We start from the raw sequence: 13,608 nt of genomic DNA, 5'->3' as shown, positions 1-13,608 counted from the left end.
TTTATAGTGTGAAAAATTATTAATATCAGTATATTTTTTACTTTTTTTTAATATGTAAACTAAAAAACACATTCATTTTTACAAAGAAAAAACCCAAATTGGGGGGAAAATAGAATACCATGCACCCAGGAGTATGGTGCATGGTACTCCCTTTTCTTAATTTTTTCTTATAATAAATAAATTAGAAATTTAATAAATTAGAAAATAATAAAAAATATATTATTATTCATAATTTTAATTCCTCTACAAATAGAGATCATATTTTATATATTTTGTTATTTATTTTATTTTTCCACACATATTCACATAACGTAATCGACATATTCATATCATATCACATAATTTTTTTTCCTTATACTTCCTCTTATTCACAATAAACTTCCTTATTTCCTTTTCCGTCTATTCACAATAACTTCCCTATTTCTTTTTTTGGTAAGTGTTTGTGTGGTCCAAATTTAATTGTATGATGGGCTAGTGTATTTGTGTGGTCCAAATTTAATTATATTGTGGGGTAGTGTGTTTCCTTAATATTTGTGCCAAAATAAAATGGGAGGTTTATTGTGAATAGGAGGGAGTATTATTTTGTATTATGCGGTTTTGGTATGAAATTAAACGTTCATGATTATGTTCAATATATTTGAACAAATAAAGTCATATTCACTAAACTATAAATGTCATATTCACTAAAGTGAAAGTGAATATAATATAACCATGGGATGAATATTACACCACATAATACATATTCATCAAACTACACTGTCATATTCACTAAACTGAAAGTGAATATGATAGTGTTCTATTGCGAATATCGCACTTTAAAGCACATATTCATTAAACAATATTGTCATATTCACTAAACTTAAAATGAATATAATAATGTCATATCGTGAATGTAATACTACGTAATACTTAAACTGAATATGACTGTGGTAACTTTTCTTAAAAGTGGAAGTTAATTTTTTGTTTTAAAATTTTAAATGGAAAAAAAAAGCAAAAAAAGAAAAAAAAGGAGGAAGTTGAGGATGAGTGGAGAGTTGGAGGGAGTATGTAGTATCCTACACATGGGTGTAGGATATAAGAATTGCCTCATAACCTTACACGTGTAATATTTCTATTTGCTATGCAAATGCAATTGGAGCTTTATGCACTGCGTTATGCACTTTGTGTTCCTGCAATCGTTCCAAGTGGTTCAAAGGAGAACGCTTGGAACGACTTTTCATCTTCCATATTCCTGATTTTTCTTTTTATTTATTTTTTTCTTAATTTTTTTTGTCTTTACTCCAGACCTAGACCTTGTTAGACCTACCTATAAACGTAGTTTTAAATCAGCGCGTAATGCTTTGAGTCGTATATCTGGATGGGATGTGTGTTTTGATGAGAATTTGATTTGAAAGAATCCCTAAAGTTTTGGTCGAGAACTAGGATGGTAACTGGTAAGCAACTACTCCGTACAATTTACAAGTTCTTGCACAGACTCTTAAAAGTCTGGATTGAGCAAGTTATTCAAAACACGTACCAATTCGTACTCCCAACCTACTCACTAAATTTATCGATGATGAGTAGTCTTGTTCAGATCATTCATTCTCGAGAACAAGATTATTCATTTTTCTCTGATAAAATGAACAAGTAAAAACACTTGAAGACTTGACGTCCTTGTAATGATCTGAATCAGGACGACGTTTTTTTTTTTTTTTTTTTTTTGGGTACGCAATCAGGATGTCCTTGTAAAAACACTTAAATCATGAAACAATCTCCTTCATGTTGCAAACAAGCTCATATATCTTTATTACTCATGAGACGCTTGTATGAGTCTCCCAACTCTTTGACGTATACTATGTACATACTCCTTATTTCTCTAGTTATGGTTAGTTCAACGAGTCAAGTTTCCATGACGATTTAAACCTAAGCTTCAGCTTCGTGTTCAACAAACAAGTTCTTATAAAATCTTACTGCCAAAGACTTCCAGCAGCAACCATGGAACAGAACAGCATCGGTTCAAAAAAAAGTCAAATTCTACAAGATTGATCAACAAAATCCACAATCAAAGAAGAATGGACAATATAACTGACATAGAATGAGTCGGGTTACAGGGATAAATCTTAAATCTCATTTATTTTAATCAGCAAAATTAGACTGGCCAGGACAATTCGAGGCTTAACCACCTCAAAAACTTGGATCTAGCGTGCATTAATATAGTTTTGTAAATGCTGAAAGAATTATAAATAAGATGGGGTAAGAAGTTGATTCGCTGCCTCTTCTTGGAAGAACATAAACAAGCCGGAAAATCTTTAGGTCAAGCAAGGACAACCCCTCTTGAAAACAAGTGGGGCAATGCTTGTTTTGAAACCAAATAACTTGAGTACACAAACTCAAAGATGATCACAGACTGCCTTGGTGAAATCAGAAGTGGATGCGGAACCACCAAGGTCACCCGTTCGGTACTTGCCCTCCGCAATTGTATTCAAAACAGCATTCTGGATATTATCAGCTTTGTCATGGAGCTCCAAGTGCCGTAGCATTGCTACACCACTCAACAGCAAAGCAGTTGGATTTGCCAAGTTCTGTAAATAAGATCGCAACAGCAGAAAAACATCAGATAAACAAGGAATAAGACTTCACATCAATTGCATAAATCGACTCATATTTCACAATAATAAACGTAACCACATTAGTGAGCCATTTTGTTTTATTCCACCAGAATTCAGAACAAAAGAATAACGAGTTTTGGCTAACCGGCAATAAGAGGAAAAACAACAGAAAAGAAAAGGCAAAAAGGAAAAGGAGAGAACAATTAAAAACAGGGAGTGCAATAAAAGGAAAGGGAAGCAAGAGCAAAAAACAAGAAAAGAAGAGAACATACAAAAGAGACTTGGCAAAAAAAGGCAAGGAAATACCCAAAACACAAATAGTGAAAAAATAAATAAATAAAGAAACCCAACACAAAGTCAAACCCTTCCACCCAAATAAACTTTAGGACTTTAGGTAGACACTCACTAATATGTACTATGTACAGACTACGTTGCTCAAACTCGTTTAGAAGTATCCGATACGAGTGCGTGTCCAAGTGTTGGACTCGGTCATTTTTAATATGCATATTTTGGCTTAAAATGAGGTGTTGAAGTGTCATACCCTTGTCCGAGTATCGAATGTCTGGAGATGGGTACGCGGGGGAATAAGAAGAGTCGGAGTAACAGTGTACAGACTGACGCAGAAAGTCAACCCAATGGTAAACAGGAACTCCTCCAACGCTCTAATATTAGTATCATAAATTGTTAGGACTTAAAACACCAGATGATAACATTAAATACCGTGACTAATGGTTGTGTGTGCATGTATTAATTGCAACTGGCTTTTAACAATGAACAAGCTCAAAAAGAAAATTGAGAGATTTTACTTGAAGGTACCCTGTACTTTACATTGCGGCCTATAAGACTATAAGAGCAACCTCAATCTTTCTTATTAGCAACTTGAAATATAGTAAATTATTTAAACTTCAGCAGTAGCAACAGTAAAACTATAAATTTTTTAACCATTTTCAAGTCAACACAGCATTTAGTACCCCAAAGGTTAGTGAGATATTGGTAAAAAGTAAGCAGAAAGCACTTTTGGGTTTTGGCAGAAGAAAAAACGAAGCAAGAATTTGGTGATATGTATTAGCCCCGTCAACTTATTTTAAAACATGACACAATGTAGTTATAGGTGTCAAGGTTGGGATTGCGATAGAAATTACTTCAAGAAATGCACTAGTGACAAATACTTCACAGCTTAAAACGCACAATCACTAAGTGATCCGTTTCGCTTTATTTCATCATATCTCATGGCAAGATAATAACGAGAATTTGACTACTCATTAAGATGGCAACAAGAGCAATATTTCCCGTGTCTCAAGGGTTCCCGCAAATTGCGGAGCAGGTACACAACTAAAATGATATTAGAAAATACATTTGCAAAGGAAGGTTGCCACTTTGCAATAAAAACAAACGTAGCCAGTTTAGTGAGCCATTTTACTTCTACATCGTAATCTGGAACTATGTTACTCCGACTCGGCTTGAAGGGTCGGACACGAGTGCGTATCCAAGTGTCGGACACGGCTATTTTATGAAAAATTGTCGAGTTTTTGGTCTAAAATGAAGTGTCCAAGTGTCATACCAATGTCCAAGGATCGAGTGTCGGACACGGGTACGTGAGCTCATATGAAGTGTCGAAGTAACATAGATCTGGAACCAAAGAATAAAGAGTCATTGGCTCCATTGACATAGGAAACTTTGACTTCATTTAGATTGGAAAGAAAAAATTATGGAAACACATAATCAGATGGAAGTTCATCATGAATAATATGCATCCCAGCCTCACAGGTCTTAAAATTTCAAGTCGCTCTATAGGACACATTAGGGTTACGAGATTCATAATAAAATACGAGATTCGCTCAAAATATAGCACAATTCGGTAAATTATAACCAAACATCATAATTTAACGTTATTCGAATTCGTAATTTGTGTAAATCGATTAGCGAATCTGTAGGTAACTAAGCGAATCTGGTAACCCAGGGATACATTAAATAGCAAGAAACGAACATGATAGCTTAGTCCACTTATTAGACAATTTAATGTCAGCCAAACTTCCACTTAAAAGTTAAAAGTATTATTAAGGCTAACCTTTCCAGCAATATCAGGAGCTGACCCATGCACAGCTTCAGCAAGAGCAATACCTCCCTCACCAATGTTACAGCTGAATGAAATGCAAAATGATGAAAGCCAACATCAGTTCATGACTTCATGTTAGCTGTTATCCAATCTTATAAACAATATGAGGTCAGAGTAACATAAGGTATTTACCTTGGCGTTAGACCCAAGCCCCCAATTAGACCAGCACAGAGGTCACTAATAATATCACCATATAGATTAGGCATAACCAATACGTCAAAGAGTGTAGGGTTCTTCACCAGCTGTACAAAAAGAATTATAGATTAGTGCACATAGTGATCTGCTCTACACTAGATCCTTATTAAAGATAAAAACGAACTAAAAAAATTCCTATGAAGAAACATTCAGTTAATGACACGTCAGATCATATTTACCAAAAACTCAATACTAAAGAATGAGCTGACAATCACTTCTTAATGAAATATGTATCATAACTGGCATCTGAAATCAAAGTTTTGAATAATTTATTACATGAAGTAGTGTTAAAGAGAAGATAACGTCATTTCTAATAACTACCACTTCTTTTATAGATTTACTCGAATGAAATTGGAGAATTCACAAATGGTAACAAGACAGTAGAACCTTTCCATCTGTAAAAATGAACCCATATTACTATTGGAAAATGAGATGGCGACACCGGGTGTTACTCAATTGAGTAACACCAAGGGTATAATGGTAAATTATTTAAGTATTTTCAAATTTAAAAAGTAAAATGGTAAAGGGTAATTAAGGTAATTCAAGTATTACAATTAATTAACCAAATTAAAAGTTGTTTTAAAGAGGATAACTAAAAGAAGTTTAGGGTTTGTTATCAAGCCAATTTTGTAGGCATTTAGTTGCTACTCCATGGACGACTGATGGACATTTATAACTTGCATATTGCATAATATGAACAATTCTTCCCCTTAATATGATCAAGCCATCTCTTTCGAATTTCATAAAATAAGATCTTCATCATTCATCAATTACACGAGTAATGGGCTAATTCTTTGGGTAGGCCGTGCTAAAAAGCATCCGTTTAGTTTACAAGCAAGAAGATATAAACTAATTACTAAATTACATGTATCAATACTCTATACTAAACAAATCAAGTTTTAAATGATTTGAATTAAATCTCCAAAATCAAGAAAACATTTAGTAATTCTAAATTGTGTTGCGTATTTCTTTTCTTTTTTTGTTAATTGGTATAAAAGTATGGTAGAGGAAGATGAAGATCTGTGTTATGATATGCATTGTTGTATAATACATTATATATATATATAGTTTAGTTTTAATTAGTACTCCTATCTTTTATTAATTTATCAATATAATAGTTTGTGTTTTCTCCAAAAAAAAAAAATATAATAGTTTGTGAATTACGGTTTTATCCCTACGATTTTGGCGCAAAAACGAAAACTACTTAATTTTTCACTTTTTTCTATATTTTTATTAGGGTGTTACCGAAACTCGGTAACACCCGGTGTCGCCCTAGCACTTCCCCTATTACTATAGGATAAACTGATAATAGGTAAAGCCTTAATCCAACAATCTCTCCATAACCATTATCAGGACAAAATGCATATTTCAACTAAAAAGCATAAGTCAAGAAATTAGTTCATTCAGCTCTTTACTGATTATATAGCAACACAGGTCCATTTTTTCCCTTCGATTCATCCTTCGAAAAAGAGAAAAGAAAAGTTAACATAGCCAAAACTAAAACATACCATCATGCAGCAATTGTCAATGACAACTTCCTCGTATTTTATATCAGGGTATTTCTCTGCAACTTCTCTGCAGCACTGACAACATGAGGGGACAAAGAGGAAGATAAGATGTCACTAGTAAATAACCCAAATTTGCAAATACAATAAAAGATACTTTCATAAATCATAGTCAAAAGAAACCTTCAAAAATAGACCATCAGTTTTTTGCATGATGTTTGCTTTGTGTATTGCTGAAACCCTCTCTCTTCCGTGAGCTCTTGCATACTGAAAGGCGTACTCTGCAACCCTCAAACTCGCCTGACGAGTGATGATTTTGAGACTTTCAACCACACCCTTGACCACCTAAATCCATTGACATTATAAGCACGTAGAGCCAGAGAAAACCACTACCAATGGAAAGATGTTTAAATACAACTTACTTGGTGTTCAAGTCCACTGTATTCACCTTCGGTGTTTTCCCGGATAGTGACGAGATTAACATCATCATATCTAGTTTTATACCCAGGAAGACTGAAGCAGGGTCTGACATTGGCATATAAATTAAGTTCTTTTCTTAGAGTAAGGTTAAGTGAACGATGACCCTTTCCAATTGGTGTGGCCATAGGGCCCTTTAGACCAACCTTATTTCGGCGCACCGACTCTAGACTTTCCCATGTGAGAAAACTTTGGGTTCTGGGGTCAATTTCCTTCCCAACATAGTGCTCCTCCCACTCGATTGGTACCTCAGCTATTCTAAAGATCTGCGATGAAACAAACAAAAACTGTTTAATACATAAATTCATCTTATTCCCTATCTATTTCAGAACTGTCAGGTCCAGCAGTAGGTAAAAGACGCTATCACAAAGTGATATGCAGAGTTCTATACTAAGGCTTTGTTTGGATATCAACATGGGAGGGAAATGGAGGGGAGGGGGAAGAGAGGGAAGGGAAGGGGAGGAATGGATGGTGAGAGTTTTTTTGCTCCAAATCATTCTTTTGTCGGAGGTGGAAATTGTTTGCCATGGAGGAGGGAAATGGGGGATCCATTTTCCCTCCCCTCCAAATCCCTTAACCAAAATTGCTAACCAAACATGGGATATTGTTTCCCTCCTAATCCCTCTCCTCCCCTTCCCTCCCCTTCCCTCTATCCTAATTCCTAACAAAGGGCAAGAGTTTTATACGAGGTTTGAATGAATCAAGTTTAGTCAGCGTATTATATCTATCAGATATTGAGCTCAAACTACTTTTACATTGATATGTTACCTTCGGATTTTATGTCTTTGAATTGGGGACTATAGATAACTTCGATGCATTCAGTAATTTAAAAATCAGAAGGAAAAAAATAGTATCATGCAATTCAACAAATGAAACTACTTTTGCTGAAAACCGTTGTATTAATCAAAGTTGAATCAGTCTGCAAGTCAGAATCTCTGTTGTGACAGTTAAACTGGCAAGCAAACCTACGATAACTGTAGCACCAATAAAGTTAGATGAATAAATAAAATCCACGAGGTTTAACCATCTGACTTAAAATCAGATATATATACATATTGCTTCACTGGTAGATGGAAGCTCATAAGATACATCAGGCCCAATTGTTGGAAGATTGAAGCACTTGTTCTATCTAAAGCAATAAACCGCTAACATGTGCATAAGCTAAATTTGGTTGAATTAGATATAAATTTTAAAATAAAAAGAGAAATTGAGCGAGATTCAATGAAATATGGGCAAAAAAAAAGTGTCAAAATTAATCACCTTCTCCATATTGGATCATTAGGCAGTGCAAGCTAGGTTTTGATTCAACAAAGGTGTGTGGGTCATAAGTTGAGACATTCGTCAGTGGTTGGTTGTGGACTTGCGGAAAAGGGAAAAGACGTCATAAGTTGAGGTTGGTGGTTACAGGAGAAGACGGAATTTGTACAACTCTAGTTACATGACTTACATCTATCCTCCGCAAAACATCAACACACAACATCATTCAAAAATAGACAAAGACAAAAAGCAACTATATACTAAAATTTTTGAAGCATCTACAAAGTATAAACACATCATAATTATTTTACGCTCTCCATTCAGGTGATAAAAATCACTAATGCAAATTTGTAGAACACCAAGCTATTATTCTCCCTATTATGTTTCGGCTTTGTATTTAATCTTCACCGTGACCATATGCACAGACACACTGAAACGCTTCACAGGTGGCTATAGCCTATGGCAAAATGCCTCCGCCAAACTATAGACTACAACAGCCAATGAGAATACCACTAGTATGAAATAAACGAAGTCGAATGTTAGTCTCACAATTCCCTACTTAGAGGAGCCTCCTCATTAAGCTGAATACATAGAGTTGCGTCGATATAACCAGTTTACTACTCGTGTAACTCAGGGGAACCAGCGTCCTAGGATGTCAAACAATTATTCTTGCATAAAACTGTTGCAAGTATACATCGAGTAATTACAGTTATATACGAGTAACGAGTAATAATAAAATAATACTTCGTATGATATGAGACCCTTGGTCCGATACGAGTTTTTATCGAGGTCAAAAGAATTAGGTCCTCGTAAGCTGTTGTAAGGTAAAATTCAACTTCTGTAACACGGTATGAGGTCGTTGTACATTGTATAACGGTCTTATTTAAATTTTTTCGTTCACAGTATCGTCCCAAAAGAAAACAATTAAATGAAATTAAATCAAAATTGGTTCTTTAATTCGGAAAAATACATAAATCGGCACACAATTATAGATTGGCGAATAAAAGGAACAAAAGGATTATAAAGGAATAAGGAAAAGAGATGAACCTGCTTAACGGATTCGGCAATTTCAGGGCCAATACCGTCGCCAGGAAAGAGAGTAGCGGTAATCGGTGTTGTTGATGCCGCCGATGAAAGTTGTCGGAGATTAGGGTTTGTCAGAATTGTGGATTTGTTATGGAGAACTCGTCGGATAATCTGGGACGCCATTGATGAGTTCGTCTACCGAGTGGAAAGGAGGAGATCAGATGAAAACTGCGAGACGTAAACGAACGCACAAGATACAGGGAAAAAAAGGTAAAAACTTGGCTAAGAAGGTAACTAGGTAAGGCCTATAGCGAGCAAAGTTGACCCACCCGAACCTGATCCGCTAAACCCAAAAATTGGATGACCCAATAAATCGATTTAACATGAAATTACCGATCCAAACTTAAATATCTAAGATAAGTGGAGAAGTGGTAAACGTACTAAACGACCCTTTAAGTTTGCTATGATGTGAGATTAACCCCCTTAACTTTGCATTGGACTAAACAAGCCCCTTAACTTCGCTATAAAGTGAAATCAAGTCCTTTCTATTTTTCCAGTCAAAATCTCACCGGAATTTTCAACTTCTCATCGAATCCGATGGAATATGAAGTGCGGTTAAACCCGTCTCAATCTCAGCAGAATCCAAGTACCCAGTACTCGACTTATCGAAAAAATTGAACAAACTCCTAATCATAACCTCCCTCTCTTCCTTTGTTCCCTGTAATGCCAATAACACATCTTCCAATATTTGACTACTTAATTTGAGATTTTGAGTGCAAATTCCGCAAAGTAACCACTAATAATTCCAAGGAATTTGTAATGTTAATTACCAATAACAAAGAACTAAAGATGAATATGGAATTAATACCTTAGAATTCAATTGCACAATAAATAATGATGTTGATCCGACAAATTGAGGTCATCGGAAACAAGGACCAATGTTACCGGAAAATCGACGGTCGCCGGAGATCGCCTGAAAATGGTATTGATTTTAATTTGGGGAACTGTGATGATTAATGCATTGATTGAAGAGTGTGCAAAATGTGTGATGTTGGTATGAGGCAATCAAACTGAGAAATTGATGAGAAATTGAAAAATCCGGTGAGATTTTGGTCGGAAAAATAGAAGGGACTTGATTTCACTTTATAGCAAAGTTAAGGGGCTTGTTTACTCCAAGGCAAAGGGGGTTAATCTCACATTATAGCAAACTTAGGCCATGTTCTTTCTGGCTTTTTAGAGCTGAATTGAACTGAATGGAGTGAGTGAATCAATCGAATCGAGCCGACTGAATGGAGTGAATCGAACTAAATGAATCGAATGGAGCCGAGTGAATCAATCGAATCGAATAGAGTGAATTTGAACTAAATAAAGCTGAATTGAGCTGAATTGAACTGAAATAATCATATTAATAATAATAATATTTAATATTATTGTTATTATGAACTATAATAATATTAATATTCATAGTATAATACTAATTATACTAATATTAATATTTATAAGAAAAAAATTATAATATTATATATGAATAATCATAAATTATAATAATGAAAAAATAGTAATTTTTTACTAATAATATTCTTAATAACAATAATAAATAATAATGTCAATATTAATAATGATATTAGTAAAAATAATTGTTTCGAATAAAAACACTCAAGTAAGCGTTGCTCGAATCCGATTTGGGTCAACGCGCTCCTCTCAGATGGCACCTCGAGCCTATGCTTGCTCTCTTCGGATGGATCATTCACACGTAACAAACAAGTCCTCGGAGGGTTCGCAAGAGGTCCTTCTCTGATGCCTTACGGTACTGGTGGATAGTCGGGACCTTGCTTAAAGCTAAGGGGCTTGTTTACCACTTTCCCGATAAACTAATGTATGATGATGATATAACTCGCTCACCAGAGCCGAACCTGACATGAATCGTGATCCAATGAAACCGTTAGTGACATCAATCTAATACGATTCGATTTATTATGACCCGACTCATAACCGATCTGAGTAACCCGATTGTTTCTCGAGAGTTGCGAGTACTTTGGACTCGAGTTCAAAATATTTTATAATAAAAGTAAAATTGATGTGAATACAAGTTTTGTTATTAAATCGCCAAACGTATTGGATACAGTTTAATTTATGCCTCAGATTTCCATTAAGGAGTAACCGAAAATTGAATTGATAGTTGTGTTTATAAACAACAACGTTAGAACCTTAATCCGAATATGATTTGGGTCGGTGACCATGAACTGTTATTGAAATCATAAGCGATTGGTTGCACACATAGAATATCAATGATTAGGGGTGTGCAATTCGGTCCGGATCGGAATAATGGACCGGTCCGGACCGAAACCGAAAGCGGTTCTCGGTCCAACATTTTCTAAGATTCCGGTTTTCGCTCTGGTCCAGTCTTGGACCGGAATTTTCCGGTCCGATCCGAAAAGACCGGAATTATTGTTATTTGAGTTTTTTCCCTTCAAATATTATTTAAAAAACATTGTAGGCCTACTTATTCCGCTCTAACCGTTCCGTTCTGGTCCAACTGGTCCGAATTTGTGGACCGGAATTTGAAAAAATGGGTATGTAAAAATAATTCTGGTCCAACCTGTAATACCACATAGTTATAAGACTTGTACGCGGTCGAGTAAACCGAGTACTCGACCGAGTGAAGGACCGAGTGAGCCTGCAAGTTGTTAAAACCTCTTATTCGTAGGCCACTCGATCGAGTGGAGGTTCACTCGACCGAGTGAACCGAGCACTCGACCGAGTGCTGCGGGAACCGCTGAGTTTTCACGGGCAGACTTTTAATGGGTGTTGTTAATTAGTGTTGTTAATTACTGTTATGAGTAATTAATGGGTAATAATGAAGGGTTAATTAGCAGTATTAGTTGTTGTAGGATATTTTGTGATAGTTGTTATGGAATTATGTAGGATGAGACGGTTTTACGATAAGGATGCTTGGTGGTTTCGGATTTCTTATGAAGAATGCTAAAAGGTAGGTTAATCCTACTCGGTTTCAATAATGTGGTCATTACATATGTTGTGGTTAGTGCTGTAATTAGTGTCACATAATTAGAGTAATTGCATTATAACATGTTTAGTGGATAAAAGCATCATTAAGGAGATAAGTATGTTGGTTGGGTTGCATTATAACATGATATTGGTCAAGTTGATTAGATGAGTCGGTAATTGGTCTATTGTGTGGTATCTTGCATTTATTGTGTTGTCTTGTATGTCGGAGGAGATGGTGGCTTACTTATTGTTATGGAGACGTAAGGCGGTTGGGAGACCGTCTTACACTCGAGTTGCCTCTTGGAGCTTCCCACTCCAAGAGGGATGTGCACATTAATGGCTTGAGTCACGGAGGGACTCGTGTGGTTGAGACACGACGTCTGGCAAGGGATCCGGTTGGCTTCCGAACCCGGTACGTCTGGGCATGTCCCGGTACCTGTTTGTGATTGTTGGTATGTCTGGGCGTGTCCTGGTACCAGTGTAGTTGTCGGTATGTTTGGGCGTGTCCCGGTACCGTGGTGGTGGTTGTTTAATAGTGGTTCATTCGTGTTGTAGTCGTGTTGCATGCTCACACACTCGAGTCGTGTCACACTTTATTTATTGAAACTGACGTTTGGCTGTCTTTGTAATTGTCACCTATCTCTTTTGGGATGGCCTGTGTCGATCCATATGATATCCTTTGGTCATATGGGGAGCAGATTAAGTACAGGTTGTTTGGATAGCACGCGGGAGACGAAACGAGCTTGACGATGTCACGTGACGAGTCTAGTTGGCTAGGAGAGTATAGATGTCACGAGTTGTACTTTATTTATTTGTTTACTTTTATGTATCACTAAACATTATATTTATTTATAAAATGTTCTTTTATTGAAGTTTTGAAACCCTACCTCGGGAAACCGAGATGGTAACGCTCCAATTATCTTGGCCGGATAGTTGGGGTGTTACAAAGTGGTATCAAAGCGACGATTTTGGAATCTAAACCAATGAACCAAAATGAATCTAGGAGTGTCCAATAAAATGAACCCGACATGAGTACAATATGAGGTCGGATTTGGGTGAGAAGGATGCCTCATTTCAAAACTAGATCATATTGTTTCGCGTGGTCACTACGTGGGTGGTTATGAGTCGGGAAACGTGAAGTGAAATGTTGCATGATTATACTTGTGTTATGATTTTGTTGAATATCTTGCATGATTTGCTCGCTCAAATTAAATGTGATCATGTATGGAAGTTGGATGAATTAATCAACGAACGTAACATGTTTTGAAGCGATTGTTATGAGTCGATGTGTGAAGACTATGTGAAATGTGGTGTGCTTACATGTATTTTATAACAAGTTCATAGGATTCATATAATATGTTTGGCATGTTAATACCGCATCTATGTTGGATTTCACTAGTATTATGGTTAGAGTGTAATCGATAATAATTGTTAGTAA

The 13,608-nt window shown here is 35.9% G+C and overlaps 1 protein-coding gene across 2 annotated transcripts; it reads right to left on the bottom strand.

Moving 5' to 3' along the window:
- Positions 1 to 2,041: 2,041 nt before the first annotated feature.
- On the bottom strand, positions 2,042 to 9,544 carry LOC141592158 (isocitrate dehydrogenase [NAD] catalytic subunit 5, mitochondrial). 2 transcript variants are annotated; one of them, XR_012521074.1, is made up of 7 exons: positions 9,186 to 9,445; positions 6,827 to 7,147; positions 6,588 to 6,749; positions 6,408 to 6,482; positions 4,837 to 4,946; positions 4,225 to 4,729; positions 2,042 to 4,028 (listed from the first exon to the last, which is right to left on the bottom strand). XR_012521074.1 is itself a non-coding variant. In XM_074412741.1 (7 exons), the coding sequence occupies exons 1-7, from the start codon at positions 9,345 to 9,347 to the stop codon at positions 2,370 to 2,372; spliced, it is 1,095 nt and encodes a 364-aa protein (XP_074268842.1). In that variant the 5' UTR covers positions 9,348 to 9,544; the 3' UTR covers positions 2,042 to 2,369. The 2 variants fall into 2 exon arrangements, 1 of the variants encoding a protein (XP_074268842.1); XM_074412741.1 differs by having other exon boundaries at positions 2,042 to 2,561; positions 4,657 to 4,729; positions 9,186 to 9,544.
- Between the last annotated feature and the right edge of the window lie 4,064 nt (positions 9,545 to 13,608).

This window comes from Silene latifolia, chromosome 7 (genome assembly GCF_048544455.1).
Source record: "Silene latifolia isolate original U9 population chromosome 7, ASM4854445v1, whole genome shotgun sequence".
In the NCBI taxonomy this organism is placed as follows: Eukaryota; Viridiplantae; Streptophyta; class Magnoliopsida; order Caryophyllales; family Caryophyllaceae; genus Silene; species Silene latifolia.
This window is presented reverse-complemented; position numbering and strand designations above follow the sequence as displayed.